This window comes from Columba livia, chromosome 5 (genome assembly GCF_036013475.1).
Source record: "Columba livia isolate bColLiv1 breed racing homer chromosome 5, bColLiv1.pat.W.v2, whole genome shotgun sequence".
NCBI classification, from domain to species: Eukaryota; Metazoa; Chordata; class Aves; order Columbiformes; family Columbidae; genus Columba; species Columba livia.
In genome coordinates, this window is record NC_088606.1 from 9,845,733 (window position 1) to 9,873,552 (window position 27,820).

Genomic DNA, 27,820 nt, shown 5'->3' on the forward strand with positions numbered 1-27,820 from the left:
TGAGAGTAGTAAAGAATGATTTATTTGGACAAAGCACACATCAAATCATAAGGGCTGTTTGTGGTTCCATTTTTTTTTTCTATCGCCATGAAAGATTTGGGAGTGTGCAATAGAGAGTGCACTTTTGAATGTGCACATGGAATGAAGCTGGAAGCAACAAGAATCCTGCTGGAGACCAGGATGTTTCTCTGAATAGGAGTCAAAATGTTGTATGGTTGCAAAAGAAGTCAAACATCATGCTGAGATGGAAGAACAACCTGTAAGATGCAGGAAAATGGCCTTTCACTCTTCTCAGCCCTGCTCAACCACCCAGATGGAGATCCAGCACTGTGCTGGGAGGAAGAGGAGATCCAGTTGAAGAAAATCTGGAAGAGAGCCACAAGTACATGAATACAGATTTTGAAAAGCCTAGGATGAAAAAACTAGGAAAGCTCCAGAATGAGGAACTGAAAGAGCTGGGGTTGTTGAGTCTAGGAAGAACAAGACCAGAGGTGACAGGATAACAGCCGCCAAATATGTAAAAGGCTGCTGCAAACTGAAATGGAGTGGTGTTGTGTCTTCTCTGCAGTGAACAGGATGAAATGAAGAGTTTGCATCTTTTGTTAGGCCAAACCAACTGATCTGGTAAACATGGACAAACTTGAAGGCATATAAAACATTATTAAGCTTGAAACAGAAGCTGTGAATAAGACCAACTTTGCTTCAATGCTACTTCTCAGGATGGCATTTTAGCACAGCAGCATTTTATAGAATCATGGAATCATTTCAGTTGGAGGAGACCCTCAGGATCAAGTCCAACCATAACCTAGCTTAACTCTAGCACTAAACCATGTCCCTAAGAACCTCGTCTAAACGCCTTTTAGACACCTCCAGGGTTGGTGACTCCACCATTGCCCTGGGCAGCCTGTTCCAATGCCTGACAACCCTTTCTGTGAAGAATTTTTTCCTAATATCCAATCTAAACCTCCCCTGGTGATACTTGAGGCCATTTCCTCTTGTCCTATAACTTGCTACTTGGGAGAAAAGACCAACACCAACATTTTAGCACCATCCTAGCAGAGCAGCAGCTTGTCCAGGCAGCAGGATTCCTGTGTCCTTGAGCATTTTTTGAGAAAAGATTAGGCAAAAATGATTCAGCATTAACTGCTTTGAGTTAGACCAGCTTTACTAAGTAAGTCCCAGTCCTGTAGGTCTTTTATGAAGATGTTGGCCCAAACTCTCAAAAGTTCATATCCATCTGTTTAGATGCCCAGGTTGAATACTTCAGCAACAATCAAAAGGCTGCTCAGCTGCCACCCAATTCTGTAATCACTGTGGGTGGGAACAGGAAATTTATTTCACATTTCACCTTGTGTCAAGCTATGAGAGGAGTCTCACATCACGTGTTCTGCTTTGCTACGAGGTCCCTCCCTTATGAACAGTGAATGTAACAGACCAGAGCAATTGTCCCTGAAAGTTGTATTTGGACTATCCCCACAGACTGGCTGAGGAGTTAAGGGTCTCAGCTGTGATGTGACAGGCACTGACTGGTTCAAATCTGTGCATTTTCCCCTGACTAGAGATGTGAACAGAAATGTTAGTCTCAGGCATCCTACGGTGAGCCCTCTAATAGCTGAATTATGCAGCATCTTTCTCTGGCTAATAAATAATGAAGCTGATACCAAAACTGGAGGCTTATTCACAATATTTCAGCTGGTTGAGTAAATATCATGCAAAGAAATAAGATTGCATAAAACCTATGGAAAGATCTTAAAACACATTTGAATGAAATGAGCTCAATTTGAGTCACCTCTCCAGGCAATGTAATGAGTTGGACATTCTATGAGGTGATTTATATTTAAAAAAAGAACTGTGAAAGAACTGTGGCAAACTCATTGAGCTCCAGGGCTCAGGGTCAGAATTAAAAACAAAACAAAACAAATCTTTGCAATTTTCTAGAATTCATGTGGAATTAATCTAACTGTTTAACAGTTTTATATTGCCAGATGCAGCTAAGAAGCTTTTTCTCATTTATTCACCATCTTATTTAGGAGATTAAGATCCAGATAGTCTATCTTTGCCCTTGTGCTTAAAAAGAAATAAAACAAAAACTCTGCAACCGCATTCACAATCAGCCCAAGAAACACAGTAGCTCAGAATCTTATTTGCTAGTATATGATTTAAAACCACAACTAACAAGCCTCACAGATTCAGATACATTTGTTTCACTCTGTTTACTAAAATGAACGTATACAAATACGAAATACATCCTGGATTACAAGTACATACTAGAGTACAATGCAGTTGTGAGTAAACTCTGCACTGAAGGTTGGACTTGTCCTAAATACAGAGTTTTTAAACCATTATGACATATTTTTAAAAAGCAAATTCAAGCAATACAACACTAACCCACTAAGCAGTAAATTTTTAGCAGCAGAACATTTGCTTATTTCCCCGGCTCTTGAAGACTTGATGCTTTTACTATTGCAAGACCAATTTATGCGGATAACATTTTATCATATATTGGTTTGTTACTTATAGCCACATGAATAAGTCCTGTGTAAGTAGAAACAATAAGGATTTTGCCAGAGAAAAGCTCTTGTATTTGGTGCTGCATGCATCAACACAAGAAACTGGACTGGGGGGATCTGCTTTTGCAGTTGTTTTCTATACGCAATGGTGGTAAATATGCTGTGAGACTCCTATACTGTTCATCAAAATTTACTTGCTCTTCATCTTTTGATAACATTTCATTTTCTGCTGCAGTTACGGTATTAGAGCTGCATATAAAATTCTCACCAGATATTTAACTGCACATTTTCACTCTCTGTTCTGAAGTGGTTTTGTTCTGTTGCTTACTGTAGTCATTAGCTGTGCCCCCAAATTTGCATTAGAAGCAGCTAATTTTTCCACTTGTTTAGCTAAAGAAACCTCTACATGTTATTTCTCTTGAAATAATCTTTGCAACTATCTGATATAATTGTCTTGAAGAATTTAACTGCTCAGTAATGGAAGCTGCTGCAAGAGAAGCTGAAGATAATAAAGCAGGATAATTGCTTAATCCAACATAAAGCATGGAAAAAACCCTTCATGTAAATACATATATAAACTAGTTCAGAGGAGCGAAAAAATCCCTAGATGTCTGAGTCTCTGGAATCAGCAGAAGCCTGTCACCAAAGTTTTTTTAGGGAAGCATAACTTAAAATTTATTCACAGGAAAGCTGTTTTTAATACATAGAATCAAATAGGATATTGCTCTGTTCTCTTAATCGTGCCATACATTTGAATTTTGGTAACAATTTCTGACTCAGCAATTTTCAGCAGCTGCAAGCCTTCCCTTGCAATCTGTCAATAAAATAACAGTGATGGGTGCTTGTGTCTTCACCTCTTCTGTTTGAACTCGGGAGAGCGAGACTATCGCCTGCCCTGAGAAACTTCACTGCTCTGTGCTCTGATCTGTCAGCTGCAGAGAAATGATCCTCAGACAACTGGATAAAGCAGATATTGACACTGACAGAGCACGTGCCTGGAGATAAGGTCAGAGATTCAAAGACATAGGATTTGGGCCTTTTAAGATTTATGCACAGGATTACCCCGTGTGCTGGATATCACCGGCCTCAAGGGAGATACCTGCGAAGTTAAAGTTGCTCTTGAGTCTTTGTGGAACCAGGCTCTGATAATCGTGCAAGCACATGATAATAGCGTTTTACCAGATTTACTGTCTTTTCATTCCCTCCTTATAAATAATTACTTAACTTGCTAAATATATAATAAAAAAAGGAAAAAGGTTTAACATAGGCAGAAGAATATTAAGATGGGCTCCAACATCCTGCCACGCCAGATCTGATACCCTCTATAATTTGTCAGCACCCCCCGATGGAGATTAAAATAGATTAAAAAAATGCCCAGTTCTCTTTGTCACTAGTGCTATGCACAGTTTTCTAAAATGAGTACTGAAAAATAATTCAGAGTCTAAATGGTCTCTCTCATATTTAAGTTTATACCCCAATAATTAAATCTACCTTCTCACAAGGGATCAAAAGCAACCATCTAAATTGCATGTTGGAAGTGCAGAAGGTTCTTCTGGTCTCTCCATGTCTTCACAGTGTAGAAGCACACCTTTAATCCTTACAGCTGCTGAATATCACTTTATAATTTTATTTTACCGTATACTAAGATACTGTTCTGTATTTACAGCAAGAAGGTTTTAATCTACATCTTTACGTTAAGCATGTTATAATTGCAAAGTACATAAAACCTTTGCACTGCAGCTTGTCACTTGTCAAGACAATACTGACAAGTTTGTTTTTGTCAGTTTTCAATGAATTTTATGTATTTTAAAAATTTATTTCTACAGATGAGTAACTGTAAAAGAGGAGCTTAAACAAGGCCATTTAAACACCAGATAAAAGGAAAAACACAGTCATCCAAGGGGTGAGCATCTAGCGTAATATTTACACGAACTCCACTCAGATTTCCTGATGCCATTATTGCAGTGGCTCTCTAAAGAATCAAGAATCAAACCCAAATGTTATTGGCAGAAATCTTCAAGAAAAGTGGATGAAAAGTATTTCCCAATATAAAACTTTTAAATATACACATGCCAGCGTTAGCACTAGAAATGCTTCACACCCAGGTAGATCCAGCACAGCAAATACTTTTCTGCATTTATGTCAATCAGCTGTTCTTCAGCAGAGCACAGACACTCCTTTAAGCACACGTAGAACCGCTTTAAGGAATCAGATCTCTAATCAGAAAAAAGCAAATGTTGCGGTAACAGTAACATTTGACACAACTCGCCTACCATAGTGACACAGCGCAGCTTGAAATTCAAGTATGTGCAACTTTCTGTACCCCTAAAAGTCTTCCAGTAACTGTTCAGACCACCAGCAGGATATCATTCACCTCCTAGCAAAATGGTAGTAACTTGCTCATCAGGAGTGATATTTTTTTCTAACATCCCCATCATGATTTCTTCCAAGCATTCACACACACTTGAAAATCGATATCTTACTATACTATCTGCTTGGACCATCCATGGCTAAATCACTGTCATTGTATTAGATCAGCCACAGCTAAACAGATAGTTTCCTCCTAATTAACAAAAGACTAGCTAGTAAAAGCAGAATTAATTTTTGTTAAATGTTATGCTCTTTCCATACTCTCCCTTTAGCCTCTTTGCATCTTCTCCTTTAAGCTGTTTCTTCCTTTTCTCAGTCTTTGCACCTTGCTTCTTCCTTTCTTCATTTTCCTGCATTCAGACAGAATAACAAATAAAAAAAGAAAAAGAAGAGTTACTGAAGGAAAAGCTGGTTAAGAAACTTCCAGTTTGCAATGAAGAGCTGTTGTGAATATGATCTATGCACACTTAAAAGTCTCAGCCTCCGGGGTTTGAGGGTAAATAGCAGAACAGAGCTTCTCTGTCAATCCCTTTGGCCTTCTCCATATGGTGATGTTACCAGCAAACTATTTCTTGAGCTTTAACTACAACGTTTGACTATGGAGTGAAAGACATTCTTCTTAATTAGTCCTTTTGTCAACAAAACAGAACGTTAGTTTAGCTTAATTTGCATTCTAGAGATTTATCCCATAGCAACCTTGATTTTATATTGTTTGTATTCAGGGATTTCAACCAAAAATTTCAGGAACTTTTTGGCTGTATTAAACAGGAATTCACAGCTTCTCTTCAGGCACCTGTTAAATTTGCAGCTGTATTTCTGCACTGGTGTTCAGTGGCAGCATCTGTTGGTACCAGTCAGACAACTGCCAGGATGGCATAAATCCTGCTGGGATTTACGCAGACAGGCAGGACTCTGGTTTCCACAGAGCTGCTGGTAGCATGTTGATAAGATTAAGAGAAAGAAATTGAAGAGAAATAAATCGAATGATTACTCCTGGTAGAGGAAGAACTTTACTCTAGGTTTTGACAAGTAGCACAATTGTAGGAGAGGGTGGTTCTGAACAACTGGGATAAGTGTAGCAGAACATCAGATGACAAAACCCATTTCCTTGAAAGGTTATGCAGTCCTTGTTCCAGAGCTGCAATCATCGCCAGAACATTGCCATCACCACCTGGAAGCTTGCCTACTTGTGACTGCAACCAGCCTGTAGCTAATCTACGTGTTATAGGTAGATCAGTAGGTGTTGGGCCTGCTGTCATAGAGATTTGTGACGTTAACAGTAACGTGCTGCTGTGTCATATTACAAAATTTAATAATGTCCAGGAAGATGTTGATGATGTGGTGAGTTAGGATTCTTGATGAGACATGTCTGGTCTCCCTTGCAGAGAGTCTGGCAGCAGAAGAGACATTTTCTCATTATAGTGATAGATTTGGTTAATTGCTATGGATCATCTGCTGCTATTTCCATAAAATGGGCTGAAGAAGTTCTCAGAAACATGCACAAGTTTCTTAAAGCCTTTCTAGAAATTTAAAGCCTAGGATTCTTTGGTCCAAAGACATTTCCAGGCAAATAAAGAAAACATGTGAACATTAATAGAATTAGTCTTTCTGAAATATAGCAGCATTATAGGCTCAAGGTTATGGGGACCTTCACTGAATACATAGAAAAGGAGAGAAAAATGGTGTACTTGTGACAAAGAAAGAAAAGGATATATTTTCCCTGAATGGAGGGTGCTTCTGAAAGAAGGAGGTCCAGGAAATGAAGTCTTATGGAGAGGCTAAAAGCCTTTCATCACTGTATGCCTCCTACATGCTTGCCTGATAATTCCCACTGTGCCTTAGGGTAATGTCTTTGAGATGTTCCGGCTGCTGAGGGACTTGCAGATCTGTGGGCCCTGGGAGAACGTCTCTATGTCATGTGCCACAAGAAATAAAGGAGGTGAATTCAGGGATACATTGTTATGCTACTCAAGCAGCACACAATGTACTGAAAACAAACCCAAATATATCAGGAATGAATTTATGTATTGAGGAAGCCTGAACCAAATTGTTCAGAGAAAATTAAAAAACAAAAACGACAACAACAACAACAAAAAAAACCCCAACAAACAAACAGAAGTAAAACCATAATTCAATGCAACCACACTTTTCAATATGAGAAAGCCCAACAAGGTAAAGGCAGAGGAGTTAATATTTATAATCCCTTCTCAATCTCCTGGATTACTGAAGGCAGCTGTATGGATGAGATTAAATCAAAGAGGGGTATCACTTCAGATTTGAACTTTGTGGGATGTTAGATACTTGTGTGACCTTTGAACTGAAGGATGCTCCATGACAACTGTTTATGCCCACACTATCTAAAGCACATCCCGTTCCAGCACCATGTGCACCCTGCGGAGGAACAGCTGCTCCAGCTCAGTTATCCCAGGGGAGCCCTCAGAAGAGCCATCCCCACGCAGAGCTGTCTATGTAACCTCCCTCATCAAATGAGTATTTCCTTCCTAGAGCAGATTTTGTTTAACATTTTTCAACCCTATAATCATACAGTGTTTCTTTTCCACACAATTTTACAACTCAGTTCTCAGTGTATCTCCAGTACTGTTTTTTTTTTTTTTCATCTTTGATCTAGGAAGCTATTTTCTCCCTTTCTCCTTCCTCCTACCATCTGCTCCTTTTATTTTTTGAGAACTGGCAAAGCAGTCGCCAGCCCCGGGTGATGAACTAGCTCCTTTTCACTCTGTCAGTTTTGGGGATTGTTTGGCTGTTTTAAAAGCCTGTTTTTTTTTTTTTTTTCCTTCACCTCTTCAAGTAGACGGAGAGGAAGAAGGTAGATTCTTGTTAAAGCAATTTCATTTGTGTAGCTCAGCTTTTGTTACCTGAAGGATGAGAAAGCAGAAAGAACCCTCAGGGAATGGAAAAGGATTTCGCTTAAATGAAGAAGTAACAAAATCAAAATCTCTCTAGGTAAGCTTAGGAGCCATGAAGAGTCACTATTTATCAAAATTATTTCCCTTCTTATTTCATGTGAGAATGGAAAGATAGCACTAATGGTTTTGGTAGTGCTAAGAGACCTGCTTTACACAGAAGACTCATCTCAAAATAAAAGTTACACCTTAGCCTTAAAGCTTCTGTCAAATTGCACTACAAAGAGATGATGCATGTGGCTGATTCCAATGTAAAAATCAAAATCACAGAACAATTAAATACTCTGAAAATTTAAACCTTCAGCTTTTCAGCATGGTGCTGTTTCAAGCACAGAGAGTATCTTTACTACAGTGACAGAGAGAAAGCAAGGCAAGACAGAGAGGAGTTTGCATTACAGGTCTGCAGTGGAGGTAACAGGGAAGCACACGATATGGCTAATGGCCGTGGTACCTTTAAGGTGAGGTGCTGCTGAGAAATGGAACAAAAATAAGGATGAAAGGGAGTCTACATGTTGGGTAGATAAAAATAAGCTTCTTGCTAGTTGCTCCAGCCTAGCTGTGAGCAAACAGCACCCAAAAAAGTAGTTCAAATTTACTGCAGCTGTACTAGGACACAACATAACCTTTATTGGGACTGTTTCTTCAAAAAAATTTGTTGGATTTACCCTTCACAGCAATTTTCCAGTGTAGCTCTCCACAGCTGCTGAGCCATGTTGTTCTTGACTCTTAATTCTTTCCTTCCTGCCTATATTTTTAGGAACTCTGAGGGTCAAGTATGTCATCAAATGATCCTTGGTTTGTTGGGTTTATTTCCCAGGCTATTTATGGCGCTATCACATCATTTTGGAGACTGTGTAGCTGTACTGTTGTGAAATTGAAGGCCAGGGCCTCACAGGAGAAGCCGTGGGAATATTACAGGATATATTTTTCATCTTCCAACACTTCGGAAGCTCCTTTGTTTTCATCTGAAACTGCAATCTGCCTTTAAACACTCCTTAAGCCTCTTTTGCCTTGACATTGCCCAGCAGAGTTGCCTGTGTTCCTGCAACACATCTTGTGACGTGGATGGTTCCCCGGGCAGAAGGCGCATCCAGTCTGGGGCTTTCCTGGAGTCAGCACTGGAGTGGGTGGGTGATTGTTGCTGTTAAAATATATAAATGTGCAGCCACTCTCACCTGGTATTAAGAAAACCCTAGAGGAAGTTCAATAGTTCAGGCGTGAAGTAGGTAGCAGGGGATGCGAAATGAAGGTTTACTGGAGGCTTACTAATTAGAAGGTGCTCTACACAACTTTTATGGTGAAGTTGCTCTTTTCTTGCTCCTTATTGCTTGCAAGTGAAGTCTTATAAATTAATAAAGTGCCAAACATAATCTCTTGGGAGATTCAAAGTTTTACAGGGGGCAAAAAACAAACTGTTTTGAGCTAACTAGTAAAATGAAATACCTATATGTAAACATATTTTCCGATTAGGCTTTGCCTATAGGAAAAATTATGTTTTGCCTATTGGCAAAGCCTATAAAGCATGTCAGGTTGCTCCTTCTTTCACACACCACTAAGCTCTGATTGCATTGAAGCCCGATTAATAATTTTACAGTGGGAACAACAACTTGGAGGGTTCTGCACAGAAAAAAAATTAAAAAAAAAAAATAATCACATTTTATGTTTGCCCACATAAATAGTTACTTTCAGTAACCCAGCTTGGAGAAGAAGAAAACAACTTCTTGTTTGCTTAACAATAAAAGTTCTCAATCTATTTCTAAAGAGTCACAAATGCAAACCACCTGTAAGGCCTTGAGGAAGAGCTCTCTGAAGGTTTTCATTGTGTTGAACACATCTTCTAAAGACAATTTTTTTCGGTCTTCACAAAGATAATCAGCAAGTTCTTCCTTCTTCTTTTCAATGGTGGCAAACTCCTTCTGCAGGTCCTTTGAAGCATCGAGACTGCCCTGAGACACAGTTTGCAATACAATTCATGCATATTAAGAAGTAGCTTATTCTGAGCTGCCCAGAAGACTCAAGCCACTTAACACAGAGCAATCAGTTTTTAAAAAACCTGACAATTAAGACTGTTTCACAATATGGGATATTTTCCTCTTAATTGAACTGTCTACCTAACGTATTCCCTGGTTTCATTTGCCCCAAAGCAGCTCATTGCTTGTTGACACTTTCATCACAAAACCACGTGGAAATTTGGTACAACCTGGGATGACTGATCAAGGAAGATACAACACCAGGATTTCTGCCTTTTAGCTTTAGTTAAATTACCCTGTTCTCAGAACATGAAAAGCTAGGATGTCTGGAAATATATGGGGGAAAAAAAGAGCATATTGCAAATCTGTTCACTTCCCCCCCGCCCAAAGAACAGTGAGACAAACCATGTTTCTGTACTGCGCTGCATGCATTTATAGTTGCATCCTACGTTTCATTTTTAGGGCTTTCTTTTCTTTTGCCCACGCACAAACTGACTGCTCCTCTGCTGTTTCCTTATCAAGATACCACCAGAAGTGGAGCAAAATCTGGGATGCTCCTTCCAGCAGGGCACAGGGGAAGAATGTAGTTATGTCCCCTTTCCCATAGAGCTCTATGTCCTTTTGCAACCTGAATTACAGTGCCGTTGAGAAGACATTTAAAGTGGTTAGGAAGAAAGATAGGAAGTGCATCACACCCACGTTACCTACTTGAACAGATTTTGCATGCTGTATTTTTAAATCGTCTGTCGACAGAAACAAACGCTTCTCTATTTCTAACAGTTTCTTCAAATTGGCACTTGCCTCGGCCCGCAAAACGTCCAAGCGGATTCTGAAAGGTCCACAAAAGGGGCAGTACATTGAAGGGGTATTTTGTTTTCATTAAGTTAAAATATTATTATAAATGATATAATCTGTGCAAATGAATGTAGAGTTAATCATCCAACCCAGGCCCTGCCTTTGCAGGTAGTTCTCTATATAAATCCTTTTCTATGTGCTTCAACCCTTCACTAAGAAAGAATCTGTACTTCTGCCCTCACTACCTCCCTGGACAGACTATGGAAGAACCTCGCTGTCACAGTTTTCAAAAAAACTCCAAAATTTCCTGCCTATTTTTATTCACAGGCAACACACATTCATCTCCCTTGTGCCAATACTGTGGTTACTTAGCTGGCTCTTTTTTCTCCTTGCCTTTTCTCCCTAATCTAATTATAGTCCAAAATCACATCTCTTTTCAGAGTTCATTTGTTAATAGCTCATGTGGAGACTCAAACACGTTACCCTGCCGAACCAACATCATCTGTGGTTCTGACCAGCTCTTTGTGCCAGACAGAAAATACTGAATTGGCAAAACCTGACACGGTGCATCCAGATGTGAGCAGCACTAGAACAGTCCCTTGCAGGATTTGCATTGTAAACAGTTCTCCACAGGTTGATTAGCAAATCGATTTTGGAAGTTTGAGAGTTGGATTAAACTGGAGGCCAATTACTTTATAAAAATGAACATATACCATCATTTATACCATCACCACCATTTATACCATCAACAGCAAGATTTAGTTTTAGATGACAAAAGTATTTCTGTTATCACACAAACCCAAAAGAAATTCATGTTTCAAAACAACATCCAAATTAAATTCTGCACAGATAACTCACAAAACTGTAATACTTTGTTATAGTAATGAATAAAAATACTTTTATATTCGATTATTTAACAGTTACTTAACAATGTCAGTCCATCTCCAGATTACCCCTACTTCTAGATAAAAGCAAAACTAAAATACTGAGGGTTCCTATGAATTCATAATAGGATTAAAAAAGGTTAATCCTCATGCTAAAGATCTGGATTCTGATTAGTGTAATTTAACATATCACCATGTGATTCTTTTGAGCTAAACAGAATAAGCTGTCATTAGACTCACGAGGCTTTCAGGCACATGGAAAAAAAGTCTGCAGAAACTGATTTTTTTCTTTCTACCCAAATACATTGGAAACTTGAGCTGATACTCAACTCAGAGACTCCTGAGATCCCCCAATTGCCAGTAAATCACCCCAATCATTCCCTCCTTACACCATCTCTGCACATGTACCTCCTGATGAGCTTACACATGAATATCACTGAGAAATGTCAGGGAAGATTTGTTTCTATTGCAATATGTGGAAGGAGAACCTTGTCCTTGAAAATGAGGGAGTTCACTATTCACACAGTTTTACTTTTAGGTAGTACTGGAGCTTCAGAAAGAAAAATCCCACTGAGCTCCACATAAAAAAGCCTTAACTAGGTTGATTTATAAATCTCAAAACTGTCTGGTGTTAGGAGGGAACTTCTCTCCCACAGCAGACAAGTCCTGTGACCTTATTACACTACCATAAAATGACTCAGCCCCTTGTTGGCTTTAAAGAGGTTGGCAATTCATACACAACATAAACAAACAATAATGTCCTACCCTGCTGCCTTGGAAACAAAGTCAAGATCTCTGGGAAGCTGCAGCAAATCTGTGTGATTTTTTTCAATCTCCTAAAATTGAAGTGAAAAATAGTTATCCTGCACAGTCAGTCAAAGAGTATGAAAGATTTTCAGCTGGACAACATCAGGACCAAAAAATTTACACATCAGTTTTCATTCTTATAAGCATGGGGGTAAATTTAGTCTTGTTAATTATTTTTCTCATGTTGGGACCCATAGGGAGTTAAAGATAGCAAAGGATTGTGTTAATTACTCAGGCTTACATCCTATATGCTGCCACAGTGCACAAGCTGACCTGAGATTTTTGTCTTCAAGCCACTAAAATGAATTTATTTTGACAGATGTGTTTGGGAGGCATGTCAACACCAGAGAGCAGTTGGAGAAGAGAAAGAAACAGCAAGCAGACATGTGAAAAAAGCTTGAGAAAGGAAAGCTAGTGTTAACTTTCTAAATATTACTGCATATTGATTTGATCCCATTTCACAGAGAACAGTGGAAAAATTTTCATTGTATTTCAGGCAGAGCCACTCAATCTCCAGATACCTACAGTGGGGTGCTACTGAGGTCAAAGCCCCTTAGTTTCTGGACCATTAGTATTTTAGGATAATGCATACAGAAATAATTTCAGTTTTGTTGTACCTCCAAAATATGGTGAAGCAGAGTAATGTGGCTTTGGTTTGCTTTTGTTTCTGTTAGTCTGAGCAAGGCACTAATTTTAAAACCTCCAGCATCTCCAGTGTGATGCCCCTAGAAGAAGAAAGTTCCTTCAGTTTCCAAGTCTTGCATTTGTATTTTCTGTTATCTTTAGAAATACAGCGATGAAAGAAAACAGTTTACTTACATAGTTCAAAAAGTTTCCAACTTTAAGAATCAATTGGCAGAAAACCAGCAGTCGGTGACTGGTAAGAAGCACTGAAGAATAAACAGAGAGACATTTTCAATAGATTAAATTAAATGATCTGAAATAGGATTTCCCTTAGGTTTGACAGTGAGGCTAAGAAAATTATCATCCAAGAGTATGTCAAACCATTGTTATGGATTTGGAAATACACCAGTACAGGAATAAATCAGCTGAATGGAAGTGGAATGAGTAAGTTTCTATTGAAGTCTCTTCTCTACAAACTAGTTTTCCCATCAAGTTTGGAGTATAGATGTGTCATCCCTACAGCCGCTTAGGAAGGAGAACTGCACATGGGAAAGTCTATAAACTTGTGAAAGACAATAGCTCAAATTTCCAGCACATATTATTCTAGGTTAAGAAAAGCAAAAGGTTTTTTGCCTCATTATCATCCTTAGTGAGAGTGATAACCAGACGTTGTGTGTGTTTTGCTGGAGAATCTGGAGTAAGATGAAAGTTTTTGTCAAAACTGGAACAGAAACTCTGACCCATGCAATGGGATGGAGCGGGGACAGGGACGACAGGGTGAGACTGCAGAGAGCTGTTGATTGCAACACAGTGAAGAGAGATTATGGCACTGACATCAGATAGCCAGGTATAGCCAAGTTTTATGTGCAACCATAAACAGAAGTTTTGCAGTTTAACTCTTCAACATGAGGTCAATGACTTTCTTAAAATTATTGAACTGAAGTGCAACTTCATGAACAAGTCAATTTAAAACTAAAACCAAGGCTAATTTTATGTGGAGGGGGTTCCTGAAGCGCTGGTGAACACCATCTAGGACGTCCACTTTGTAAGCCAAACCAAATTCTGGTAGGTCACTGTGGACTGCTCCACTGCAGAGCTAAGCTGGGCAGCAACCAGTGTGTACTAGAGGACAAACTGGGACTGATTCACTGTTACGGACAAAAATCTTCACTGCATACAGAAAAAAACTAGCCTGTGTTCAAACAGAATCTGTCACTGACATAAAGGAAATTTCTTCTCTGCAGAACCACTGATATGAGAGAGGTTTGTGTTATTCATGTTGACAGAAGCTCCACTTCAGAACGGCCAGCACAAATTGCAGTTCTAGAGAATGAATTCTAGAAGCAGGAATTTGCAGAATAATTTTGACATTCAGTACATATTCAGCAATTAAAAGGTTAATTTTGATTAAATTATTGCATATGCTACTACTTATGCTATTCAAGTAGGAAAGAGGCTTCCTATAGACTGAGCCTGGGCACAGGCAGTAGACTGATGTACTTACTTTCACAGGCTGTCCTGATGGCTTGTGCTTTTGGCCACAGACACTCCAGCAGAATTTTTGTTTCCTCACAAATCAGCATACATTCAATCCGCAACTGGTAGCTAAAAGAAATCAGTGGAAAAAAAAACCCAACAAACACCACAAAAACAAAACTCTCAAGCCTGATTAATTGTCTTGTGTCCAACAAGAGAATCACCCATTTTAGGCAAAGCTCAGTACCAGCATTGTTATGCTCGCTTTAATGCTCTGACACGAGAACTGGATTATAAATAAATCAAACACTTGGATATTTCCAAAGATGTCCTAGAAACAATTATGATCTCCTCTTTCAGAAAGCAATGTTGCACTGACATCTGGCAGTGACTTCCCAGCATAATGAGGCCATAATTTTTGACAGTTCCTGGGCAGCACTAGTCAGGATTTTCATTCTTCCCTTTAACTTCCCATACAGAAATTCTAAATATTTTTGCAGTGATGTCCTTTAATTATCTTTATGCCCCACTATGGATTAATGTTGTGGAAGAGCTATGAAAACATTTTCTAAAGTACTTTTAAAGCTGGCTATAAGCTTGAGAAAATGAAAAGACACATTTTCAAAAACATGTCTCAGTCTGTGGCATGGCAACTGATCAGATTTATGGAGAGCTGTTCCTATGAATTACGACACATCACCATGTTTTTATGGACAGCATAAAGAGTCCTCTGTGCTCACCTCCTCTGACTTGGTAAAAATCAGGGAGGTGGTGAAAACACCAGCACTGCTGTGATTCAGCAATGGCTTTGTGGGCTCCCATTGGAGCTGGAATCTCTAAACCAGGGGTGGAGTGAATCAGCAGCCTGGTGGCAGGATTCAGTCTGCAGCTTCATGCCATACAGATAGTAGCTCTTACAAGAGCCAAGAGTTTTCTCACTAACTTATTAATTTATCTGTGGTTTGCCAAAGGTGTCTGAAAGCCCCTTTGGCCTTTAAGAGGGAAAAATTTCTCAAACCAGCTCTACAAATAGTAGTCAGATGATTTACCCTGAAGGCTGAATGTCAGGAACATCTCTTTAGCACGGGAAACAGAGGCCTTAATTCTTATGGATAAATCTGATAAGAACCACACTCATGGGTTGAAGACAAGGAAAATTTTGCTTACCTAGGAACTTCCAAGAGATGAAGATAAAACTGATCTGCATCTGCTAGCTCTGATTTTTCTTCTTTGCAAGATTTGAGGCCATTTATCTAATGGGGAATGAAACAGTAAAATACTCGCACAAATATTTCTGCTTCCAATTCACTTCACTGGCTTTTCTGAACTTGCTGTGTGACTAGGCAATGGGGCTGAGGCAGATGAACAATATATTGTGTATATAAACTGATTTGCAAGGGCTAACGTAACTTGAAACTCATATTCATTTGTACAACACCTTGATGTTGAATCCTTGATCCTCAGGCTGGACTTCAGCAAGCCACAATGCATCCAAGCCTAGCAACCCCTTTAAAAAGATGAGTCCTTTCTCCTCATTGAAACCTTCTCTGAAAGGCTCTTTATTCACCTAAGTACATAAATGCTAATTTACATCATCCATCTAATTAAAATAACAGGAATAGAGAGCAGCAGTTGGTCTACACCTGTGTTGAGTCTCCCAACATGCTGTTGCCCAACCTTTCTATGAAGAGCCCAGACCATTGCTGGGGCACATCCCACCACCCTACCTTGGAAAGTCATTGACTGAGATGGTGCAGGAGGATGTGGGATCTGGTCACAGGTTTATGGTTTAGCAGTGCGAGTGTTTCAAGCTGAGTCTAAAACACACTGAACTCCATCAGAACAACACAATATGTACCTCATGGTCATCAGGCAGCAGTTTAAGTAGCTGCTTCAATCTCTCAGCATCCAACTTGGATCTGTCCCCTTTCTGAATCATAGCAACAATCTCTTCATTAGAGCTGTAGGACAGAGAGAGGTGCTGTAGAGCAACAGCATAGGGAGGAGTAACATGATGAACAGACGAGACCTCAGTCTCTCAGCTAGCACTGTAGGAGTAAATGAAATAATTCTTCCTGTACTTGCCTCCCATTACATTTTGGATTTTAGTCATCAGAAGTACAGTGGAGATGTGAAAAAGCAAAGTATTTTTTTAAGCCTAAAGCAATATTCTTTATAATTTAGATGTGTTTCTGGGCTTTGTTCATCTTTACACAACAAACCCTGAAGGTTCTCCTTTTACTGCAGGTGTCTAGTGTCACTGAAGAGAGATTTCCTTTGAAATTCTCTACTACTTGCAGCAAAGCCAAGGCTAAACGAAATAGCTCTCCTCCTCCTGAGAAGTATTTATAAAGATCCCAGAAGATTTTACCCAAAATCCTTCCCTGAAACTTTGGCAGACAACGTCTTTGAAATTAGTCCAGACTGCTCTGGTTTAGGCTCTGGGGAGCTTGGGTCCCTCCAGCCACCAGCATGAATATAAGCAGGACCTGGCTGCAGAGCAGCCTCATCCCTCACGAGTGCAAAAGGAGCTCAGCTCTGGGGTCCCACAGCTGCTGACCGCTCCCAGGAGAGGTTAACCACTGCTCAGGGATTCATCTGGAGAGAGGAAATAGCAACTGGATGGGGCTATGCACAGCCCTTCCCCACTGAGAAGCAGTTTGCAATGGAAGAAATAAAGTAATGATAATAATTAATTAAAAAAAAAAATCCTCTGACTGATTCCGATTTATTCCTAACACAAAGGAACTTCTAAGCTGAGTTTCTTTTTGAAGCCCTTGTAACATGGGCAGGGAGAGCAAAAAATCTGTCTTTATCCTGCAGTAGCTTCAGGGAATCTAAGTGTAAAGTTAACTTGCAGTTTGCCAAAAAACTAGTACAGATTCATTTCTTTTGCTTCCTTACCCACCCCTTAAAGACTTGGTAAATTTCCATTTGTTTAATTATCAAAACTGTTTCCTATTTATAGAAAAACTGTGAATAAAAATTATATATAATTTTGGATCCAAATTCCTGAAGATATGGCTTTAAAGTCAATAAAGTAATTAGAAACTTTCAATCAAGAATCTTCACTAACAGATGCTGCCAACAATTGATATTTATGTCAATAATACCAAAGAAAAATATGTTTACACATGATTTTGCTATCATTGATGAATACTGTTGCTTTAGGAACTAGTGGTGGTGAGTCTTAGGTTTATCAGTTTGCAACATGATATGGCCTCGAAAAATACTGCCACACCTCATTAATTAAAAAAAAATAATGACTTCTCACTGAAGAAAGATAGTCATTGTAAAGTATTTCTGCTAGATTTGTTTCGTGCGACGACGGAATAAACACATACACACATCAAATAAATAATTCAGATGGTAGTCTCCAAATCTTACCACTTAAATTGCTTCAGAAATATACTCAGAAGAAGGCTTTTCTTTGGACCTACAAATGTGATCTGTCGAAAGACGAAGAAAAAGAGGAGCCGGCTAGAAACACATTTACCTTGACTTTAACAGAAATTTTACAGCTTTTGTTTGTTGGGCCAGATTCATTCTCCTCTAGTAATAACATTATCAACAATATTCATTGATCAAACTTAGAGGAATTTACAACAGTACAGGACATTAGATCTACTACAGAAAGAGAAAGAGACAAAGTAGTAGAGAAGGGAACTGATTTGTCCAAAATATTCCAATTTATACGAATTAGTACTGAAATTCCCACAGCCTCCCTCTCTCAAAATAAGACCTATACGTCAGCAGAGTCACTTCAACATGTTTAATTCTAAACCTCTTCTGTGCTTTTTTTAAGGCAGGCTTAGGCAATGGATATCAAAAACCCCCAAACTTTATACCTCTTTGTAATAAGATTGACAACAATAAAGACTGAATAAGCTTGTTACTTCAAAGAATTATGCCAGGCTCTACAAAGAGTGAGCAGTCCAAGTACCTCTTTTGATTTCTTCATTTTTGGCCCTGGTTTCTCCTTAGGTGTTGTTGGTGGGACACAGAAAAGAAGCTCCAAGCTTGCGTAGTCAGGCTCTACGAGGTCCTTGCTGCTGCTTGGCATCACAGCCCACATGGAGTGGCTTTCTGGAAGAGAAAAACACTTCAAGATGGACCATGGAAGTTGAGGAGCACTTTCAAGGTAGCATGATTTGTGGAAGGGAAAACACTTTAGAAAATGAATGAAATATGACTCTCATTATTCTTAGACAAATGTTAATTATTTAAGAATTGCAGCTCCCGCAGACAGTATCCCAAAGGTTTGAAGGCTAATTAAACCTGGAAAACTACCACATCATTAATTCCACTGAACTGAGACAGCAGAGAAACTTAATGGACTACTCCAGATTCTTTTTGCTATTGCTGACCAAACATTGGAGAATTGTGGTACCCAAACACAGGATATTGCATCTGATTAGGTAAACAAGGACTCCCAAGCCCAGCATTATCACCAAAATCATTAGGAGCCATCCAAATAACACATGGCACTTCAAAACATGGCTTTGTTTACAACACTGGAATTTTTAACAAAGGATCTCACCTCTTCTTGCTTTAGGAGACGTTGCAACATTTGCACTGAAGACATTGGTTCTGAGTCTAAATGTCTATCTCTGCCCAAGAAGGCAGAATGTGGCTCAGACTGATTTTCTCCATGCATGTTTATGTATTTTACCACAGCAACAAGTTCTTGCCACCTGGAGTGTCCCCTTTGTCGGAGCTAAGCACAAAGTAGAACACCTAAGAGTTCTATGTTGTGTGAACTGAGTGTGAAAAGCTGCAGTATGAATGGAAACGTGTTGACAGTCTCCTTGCTGAAGGTTGAACAGGCCTTGCAGTCTCCTTTGGCAGACCACATGTTAACCGCAGACCTTAGTGTTATTTTGTGGGGGGGAAAAACCCACAGAATCCACGTGGCCATGGTCAGTATGAAATGAAGTTGGAGGCCTCAGCCTACCCTGAGGATACACGTTCCCTAGCCCTGCTGACAAGAGTTTTCAGTCTTGAATCTTGGCTGATGTATCTTCTGGCTGTGCAAGGAAATGAAAGTCAAAGCTTCAGCTGAGAAGACACTCCCCAGTGATGTGCCAGGAGCTCATGAGGAAGAACCATGGAGCCTGAGTATTAAAGAGATCCTCCCACTCAACACAATCAGAGTGTTTGGCAAACTTTAATTAGTGCAGACTCACAACATCACTTTAACAAGTAACAAAGACTGAAAGGTTAGAAGAAGATAATTTTATCAGCCATAAAGCTTCAGTTCAGTGCTTCCCCCAAATTACCCTTTCCTCCATTTATTGGCAAAGGCCCAGCTTTCCATAGTTATTTGTGATTACTAATTTTTTGTAGGACTGAGAGGAAGCAATGGAACCACCTGTGTGACCTGACTTACTGAGTCAAGGCCTAGTGCCCCAACATGAGCATCTTTGTTTGGACGCAAAGTAAATGAACCAGTCAGCCCGGTGTTACAAACAAGCACGTACGTCTCACCACATCAGAAGGGAGCTTCTGCCAGTGAAACAACTTCATCCTCAGTGTTGGCATCTTCTTAGGTTGGGGCTGCTCCCCACATCCACAGGTAAGATGTTTGCACTGGGGATTACTGCATGGCTGAGCAGGTGGGAGTGACAGGACATTTATGCCAGGCATGGGAAGGGGTGGAGGAGGCACCTTACACCCAGGGGGTAGGGGTGGAGGAGCTGGTGGCAGAGCTGGCATAGCAAACTGTCCTTGGGAGGGTGAAGAAACACTTTGCTGGGAAGGTGACACGTTCCCTGGGGACTGCTGCAGCTTCCTGGAAAGGCTGGATGTTGGAGAAAGGCTCAGGTCTGCACTGGGGTTCCCCTCTTCCAAGTCCATATCAGCTTGAATACATTTGTTCACCTTTTGAACAGATCTTCTGGATGCTGCTTTGTGGTGATTCGGGCATTGCATGTTTGATAGCAGGTCCTCTGTATCTTGCCCCAGTCCCATTTTCCTGCTCTACAAGACAAGGAGGAGGTGCATGAATTAGCAAAGTTCCCCACAACCGCCAGCTACTGCCGGCTCCCACAGAGAAACAGAGAAGTAACAATGACCTTCCCACTAAGGTAAAAATCAGAAACATTTCTATCTGCTCTACGAGAGACATTTCATGGTAGTTTCAGCTTTGTGAGTCAGGAGCAAAGCAGTACTGCTGGCCATAAGACTCCTTTTTACCTCTTCTTGATCCTTCTACCTTCTTGTTATGACACATAAAGGAAAAGTAAATGCTATCAGCATAGTAAGTCTCTACCTGGTTGTTTTTTTCCCCTTGTTGCTCAGCCATTCACTGGAATTTTTCTTTTGATGGGACAAATGGATAGCTCCTATGGAAGCTGCTACAGGTGCTCTACAAAGGGGACTTCTGAGACAGTAGGAAGACAGTTGCTTATTCCTGAGAAACCATTCTACCACAAACTTACCTTGAGTGCAGAGAAGGGTGGGGATTTTGAGAGAAGCTTGCAGAATAGCCTAATGAATAAAACAAGCTACAGCTGAGGAAGACTTGGCCTGAGCTGCTTTGGGATCTGTGACTATACAGAGAATTGACTGGTAAGCATTAAAATGAATAAGATGGTTTTACTTTGCCCTTTTTAACCAGATTTTAATCTAGGATGAATCTTTACATTTGCCCTGAGAATATACAGTTTCACTCAGAGCTTTATGCAAGAAACTATGCAGAAGTCCCCGTCTGTATCTGTGCCCACTTTTAAACATGGAAGTGGACCTACCCAAATCAGCAGAGCTACTTGTTGGCTTAGGACTTGGCTTTGTTTGCCAGATTGAGTGAACCTTTCTTTTGCAAATACTTGCATCTCTTGTGGATGAACGGTGTGCTGGCACACTTACTTCCAGTAGCAGTGGCTGTTTTGTGATTTCTCTCTTTAGCTGACTTCTATAGCAATGTTCATCAACAACAGTAGGAACATGTTAAAGAAGGAGAGATGAGTAGACAAGCAGTGCTCTAGCAATGACACAGGAGATGCAGCCTTTCTAGGGACTGCATGCAGAGAGAAACTATGTCCCCAGTCATCCGAGCCCTTACACGTCTTTAACAAAATGTACATTAGTAGCATCAGCAGTTTTAAGGGAGTTATCTGGGAGGGTACTTTGATTTTTATGTTTAATGCAGGATCAGGGACTTACTTGATACATGCACCATGTTTATGTTCCCAAAGGACTAAATTAATACTTACGAATGACCATTTTCCTCATCACACAGCAATTTTAACTAATGAGTTAGACAGAACACTGAAAGGGAGCTGCATTAAAATCTACAATTGATGCATCTTCAATCCATAGTACAGCTCTGAAGTGTCTCCTATAATTTGAAACAGTTTGACTTCGAAACGTAGCAGTCCGTACTGATGATAGCACCCAGATCTTACAATAGCCTAAGTAAAATTTTGAACCTGTGGATCCAAGGCAAAAGAAAGCAATAAAACTTTTGATTTGTGTTTTAAATCTTATTTTAGTAAGAATGACTTACATTAAAAATGTTAAATGTTAACTCAACCAGAAAATCACACTTGATTTACATATAACACTTGATTTACATACAAAATGGAAGCGGTTAAAATAGCTAAGCCAAAGGCCTATAGTAGAAAATGAGAATTAACTATATTTGCTGTTTACTTGAATTAATTTGCTGTTGGTTTTGATATTTTTTTTTTTTTTCACAAATAAGCTCTAACACTTTCCCAAAGGTAAAACAGGCTTACATTTAATTTATGTAAACAACTTAATGTATCCCCTTTAGGACTTCACAGTCTCTGTGCTAAACTTACACAGATGTCTATAATTGCCCTAGCAGGACAAGTGAGGGATTCAGCACTCTGAAAGAGCCTAATGAGAAATAAGCCACTTTCTGCTAGACATATGAGGACTAAAATGAGCTGATTAAAAAAAAAAAAGTCTTATTAGAAATAATCATGTTAAAATTCTGCTGCTTTGTTGTTTTAATTAAGCTATTGGAGGAACCCGTAAAAGACTATTAATTAGGAAGCTCATTTTTTTTAATCAGAGTGCTCATCTGAGTTGCTACAGGGTTTGTGTAGTGGAAAATGTTGTTTTTTAAAAATTCTAATAAACAAGGAATACTACACAAGAAACAGCTAATATGCTTTGAATGATAAATAGGCTTATAATAATGTACCTCCAAAGATTATACTTTTGAGGCTGTGTAGAGAAATCCATGCTCTCTAGGAAGATTAAAGCTTCAGTATAACTTCAAGGCAGCTGTAACTTACATTGCTGACACTGTTCAAATAGGCTTGTGGGTACATAAAAAAAAAAAAATAAAAACCTCTATGTGAAATTTCTCCTTAGAAAGTGCAAAAATCCACCTCTGGTAAATATACGCATGTATAGACACACATCTCAATGCAACCAGACAAGGGCTGGCATGCTGTAGAAAGCTCCCAAAGCTCAGAAATTGGCTGGCAGCATTTGGGCAGGGAACAGAGGCTGACTCAATACATCAGCCCAACTCTGGTGATCCAGTTGAAATCAATTAACTTGCAATTAACTCAGAAGCTGTTTTCAGTGCTCTGCTACTCTAGCTTTTGTTTCAGTGGGAAAAATGCTGATGTATTGTGGCAGTCCTCAAACAGGCTTTTGTTTTCATCTGCTTAATGACATGCTAAAAATAGGCACACTTCTCATTAGCCTAGAAAAATAAATTGTGTTTTGATGGCATTGGGTTTAGATTTTTAAGTTAGATCCACCAAAACATCTTACCTCTGTGTCTTGGGCCACATAAGCATTCTCATTTTTTTGCTTCTAGTGTTGCTGATGGGCTGATATGGGGCTGTGGTATTTTTGTAAAACTTGATTGTCTTCCTAGCTGAAAGTTCATTTGTTGGTCATTATTATGTTAGAAACAAGGATTTCAATGAATGCTTCAGAAAACCTGTTATTTCCCCTTGTGCGCTATTCCCAAAGGCTGGGGATTTTTTGCAGGGGATGGAGGAGGGTTGAAGTTGGTTAAAAACTGTGTTCCTAGGCTCTTTCAAGGTAACCTACAAAAGCGTAAGCACAAGAGTTAATATCTGCAATGCAAGATATCTTCAAGGGTAAGATGTGCTGCTAGCCAGATGGCTGGAAGGGAGCTACAGTGAGAGGGTTAGTGCCTTTGTTATGCAGAAAGATGGTCCCTCACTAATACAGAGCTACTGTTTGTTGCCTCCCAATGGACTACACTTGGTGTGGTTTGGATTCAGGGACCTGCTGGCATGAAGAGGCTCCCAGTGTGATATTTTTCACTGCTGACTGTTCAACAGGTGTAATTGATTTTCAATGTTCATGATTCTTACAAGGATAAAAATAAGAAGTAGAAGATATGAGAGGTCTTAATCCTTCCTTGCACAAGCAAACTTGTTGCTATAAGGGTCACTGACTTCCTTTCAGATACATTCCTAGGGGTTTCCAAGGATTTTCTGCAATCTTGGTTCAGAGAGGTCTTCAGGAAACAGTAGTTCCTTGAAAGTTTCCCTCTTCCTTTTGTTTTGACTCTAATATGACTGCAAATGTGTGTTATGATGTCAGAAAAAATAAAAAGAAAATAATTATTTATTTTTTCTTATTGCTAACATTTCTTTTGTGGTGTTTTTCATCAACAGTTGTCAAAGCCTTTCAAAGCATACCATTGCCTGCATTTTGCAGATGTGGAAACTGAGGCGCGGAGAAATGGCTTGCCCACAGCCAGTCAAGAAGCCAGTGGCACAAAATGAGTTATCCCAGTAGCCCAAGTCTCCGGCATTTTGTTTCAGTGCTCTGGCAGTAAAAACCTGTATAGTCTTTGCAATCTACCCACCTCTCCTTTATTAAGATCCAGCTACTGCTCTACCTTAATTTTCTCATACCAAAAAGCTGGAAGCAGTTTGAAACAAAGCAAAAATGTATACTTTTCACTCTTTTACTGCCCCTGCTGCTGTCTGGAGCATGGCTGTGAAGTCTACATGCTTCATGCTTATGGGCTCAATCCTAGCGATGGAGTGAATGAAAAAGCCCTCTAAGGAAACTGGCTGAGCTTTTTGGCAGCTGGTGAGAAGGCAGGAGCCTTGTTGTCTGCTGGAGATGGAGCCTGGACCAGCAGCAGCAGCTGTGGGTGGCAGACATTGGGGAGACTGCTGCTAAGACCCCTTTACTGGTCTTTGTGCCCTGCAGCAGAGCGGTGAGGGAGCTCAACCAAGGAACCGTGCAAAGGTGTATGTAGGATACAGGGATGGGCTGTGAAAGGTAGGAGGCTGGAGGAGGTGGACTGTAGGACTAACTAAGGGCTTTGTAGAGAGTAGGGATGAACTCTTCAAAATGGATTGTCCCACTGTACTCGTGAGGCCCCACCCTGAACCCTGTGTTCAGTTTTGGGCCCTTCACTACAGGAAAGACATTGAGGTGCTGGAGAGAGTTCAGAGGAGGGTGGTGAAGCTGGTGAGGGGCCTGGAGCACAAGTCTGATGAGGAGCAGTTGAGGGAACTGGGGCTCTTTATCCTGGAGAAATAGATGCTGAGGAGAGACCTTATTGCTGTCTACAACTACTTGAAAGGAGGTTGTAGCATGGAGGGTATTGGTCTCTTTTCCCAAGTAGCAAATGATGGGGCGAGAGGAAATGGCCTCAGGTTGTGCCAGGGGAGGTTCAGATTGGATATTAGGAAAAAATTATTCCTGGAAAGGGTTGTGAAGCATTAGAACAGGCTGCTCAGGGAAGCAGTTGAGTCACCATCCCTGGAGGTGTTTCAAATACATATAGATGCGGTTCTTAGGGACATGGTTCAGTGCGAGAGTTAGGTTATGGTTGGACTCGATGATCTTGAGTTTCTCATCCAACCTAAATGATTCTTATCATTCTATGAATTTCAGCAGTTACTTTAATTAGGGCTGGTATAGCTGAAGGAATTAGTGACAAGATATAATAGCTTTAATCTTTGCATGTTTGCTAGGCTTGAGATAGGTGATGGTTTGGAAGAGATTACCATGTTGGCTGTCACTTCACTGATATGCAGTTATATTGTGGTCTACACGCAGACTCTGCAGGCAGCTGTATGTGTCACAGAAATTGCCTTTTAGAGGTTAGGGTCACTCCTCTGTCCTCTAGACATCTGCAAGTGAAGAAGGGCAGCTGAAAGTTCCTGGAGGGAGAAAAACTCTTCTGTTCTCCCTGGGCTCTCTCCAATCAAGGAGGTATTTTAGAAAAGCAAACTATTTGTCTGTGATTCAGGATGGGTTTGTAGACTGCTGCTATGGTGAATGTAGTCACTACTCCTGGGGCATATTCTGAGTGTATGGTACCAGTTCACCAAAGAGGTTTAATGTATACACCTGAAAGGGTTTCTGAACTTCTACTACGCTTGTCTTTTCTGAACTACTCTGCTTTTCTTGTGTCTGGTTCTTGCTGAACAGAGGATCATAGGAATGTTCGTTGGGAGGGACCTTGGAAATGGTCTTGTCCAAGCTTCCCTTTGGAGGACTATCACCACCACTATATATCAGATGAGCTATGGTTTTGCCTAATTGAGCTGTGAAAAAAATAATGAAGACTACAAAACAAGGCAAAGTGTATTTAAAAAAGTCTGCTGGCCTCAAAGGATCACTCCTGGAAATTGTGTACTGCTGGGGGTTTCATTTAGATGACCAAATTGAGTAGCATGTTGCAAAGGAACATAGCAGTAGACATAGATCTGTTACCCCTTTTGCCTGTGCTACCTCTTCATTGGGCAAACCTTATCTTTCTGTGGTACCTCTGACTTTATCTATTCTGACTGATTGGTTTAGTAGTTACTTGTCACCCATTTATAACTAAACTCATTGCAGATTATGTTGTGTGAAGCTGTTTAAGTATTAAATAGACACATCAGGTTCTGCCTGACCAGAGCAGGACAAGCCAACCATAGCCATAATGTTGGTGTCATCGCTAATCCTAGAAAAAAGCTACTTTTACAGGCTGGGAGTGTATCTAAACTGACTTGATAGGAGCTGACTGTCACAGGGTGATTGTTGTCTTCTGACTTTGTGTAATGTTAGCTGAGTCTGCATAAAGTCTCCGTTAGGGAAGAGCAGAGCTCCTGCTAATTCCTACCAACACCTGGCTCTCTATGAATTGTCACACACAGATCTCGCAAGAGTTGCTCATGCTGCAGCACAGAGAGTGCTGGAGAGTCCCTAATGTGATTTAAGTGCTAGCACAGCACAGATGATGGAGTGAGATACACTTATAATACTCAGTATGCTGGTGAACTTGCAGTGGTCAAATTCTCCACTGGTATTGAAGGTCTGGTACCTGCTCTACACTAACGAGTTGGAAACATTTTTCTTTACTATGGACCTGCATTGCCATTGCAAATCCTGCAAACAATGCAGGTATTCTGAAACATTGTCACTGTGTAGTAGTTGCAAACAGGCAGCAAGGTCCCTTAAGTGTCACTCCTCATTTTTAACCCTCTGCAGTCACTCTTCTAGACATGGAAAAGCTGTTTTTCATATCCTGCCCACAGCTTGGTTGTGAGATGACCAAACAAAACATGGTCTGTGATGGAGTTGGCTCATGACTGTATTTGTTTCCAGATGCAATGTGAATGTAACGCCATGACTAAGGTGTTCCTCCACATTTCATGGCTGTGACTATTACCGCATAGATAGAAAGAGTGAGCTAGGATTGGTACAGTACCGACTTCTGGTTTTGGTAAGCTTGTGTGTTGTACTCAGTTGACCACTGTGGACAGAAAAGCAGAAATACAAAGCTGTAGATCCAGGCTTTATGTTTAAAGAGAATGAAAACTGGTTACTTTTGCTGAAACAGGCTCATGCATTTGTCTTTTATTTCAATTTATCCTCTTCTGTTCTGGTTCGAAAGAATTTCTCAGCCCTCTCTGCTCTACCAAATGTAAGAGAGGAACAAATGGTACACTCAAAGTGAAAGGTACTGGCATAACTTTGGACACAGAGATTTCAGCCATGCCCTAACTACAGTGCATCACTGTGGTGGTGCTCAGGTACTAGATATAGCTCCATTTATCCACCTCTGTTTCTTTGAGAAAAGATAATGGATAATTGTTACTAAGCATACACAACAATGATATGCTCAGTTGCTTTATAAACTACATGGAATATACAGGACTTTGATGGACATATTCTGGTGAATCACAGGCCTTCTCCATGCCCACAAGAGAAAGCAAATTTGTCAAGTACTTATTTTATTCTAAACTTTGAAATACTCAAAAAACCCAGCAAAAAACAAACCCTGAAAATCCATCCCATTAAACATATCTGAATTCTGATGTTAAATACTTGGAAAAGATTTCTGCTGATTTCTTTCATAACTTCATTTTATCACATAGCCAGTTCTTAACTAAGTAATATGCAGGTACTTGGCAGCAATATAGTGTTGACAGGCTGGTTTACATACTGGACTCTATGTGCAGTTGCTGTAATATACCACAAGAATT

At 40.0% G+C, this 27,820-nt stretch overlaps 1 protein-coding gene and 1 long non-coding RNA gene across 3 annotated transcripts in view; one reads left to right on the forward strand and one right to left on the reverse strand.

Annotated features, from left to right (window-relative positions):
- Positions 1-27,558, reverse strand: LOC106145774 (inverted formin-2). 2 transcript variants are annotated; one of them, XM_065063334.1, is made up of 13 exons: positions 20,632-27,558; positions 19,841-20,339; positions 18,304-18,446; positions 17,748-17,809; positions 16,219-16,321; positions 15,528-15,613; positions 14,389-14,489; positions 13,080-13,150; positions 12,878-12,985; positions 12,219-12,289; positions 10,483-10,603; positions 9,586-9,750; positions 1-5,230 (listed from the first exon to the last, which is right to left on the reverse strand). In XM_065063334.1, the coding sequence occupies exons 1-13, from the start codon at positions 20,662-20,664 to the stop codon at positions 5,108-5,110; spliced, it is 1,686 nt and encodes a 561-aa protein (XP_064919406.1). In that variant the 5' UTR covers positions 20,665-27,558; the 3' UTR covers positions 1-5,107. The 2 variants fall into 2 exon arrangements, with proteins under 2 accessions (XP_064919406.1, XP_064919407.1); XM_065063335.1 differs by lacking the exon at positions 20,632-27,558 and having other exon boundaries at positions 18,901-19,983.
- The window catches only part of LOC135579525 (uncharacterized), a 38,215-nt gene continuing 30,518 nt past the window's right edge, over positions 20,124-27,820 (forward strand). The window contains exon 1 of the long non-coding RNA XR_010472727.1: positions 20,124-20,446. This is a non-coding gene — a long non-coding RNA (uncharacterized LOC135579525). The remainder of the gene's footprint in view (positions 20,447-27,820) is intronic.

Coding starts and splice junctions, on each gene's coding strand:
- LOC106145774 (XM_065063334.1), bottom strand. CDS start 20,664: ATGGCTGAGCAACAAGGGGAAAAAAACAACCAG. Junction 13,151..14,388: donor CATCAGGACAGCCTGTGAAA/GTAAGTACATCA, acceptor TTTATTCTTCAG/TGCTTCTTACCAGTCACCGA. Junction 10,604..12,218: donor TTTGTTTCCAAGGCAGCAGG/GTAGGACATTAT, acceptor TGGACCTTTCAG/AATCCGCTTGGACGTTTTGC.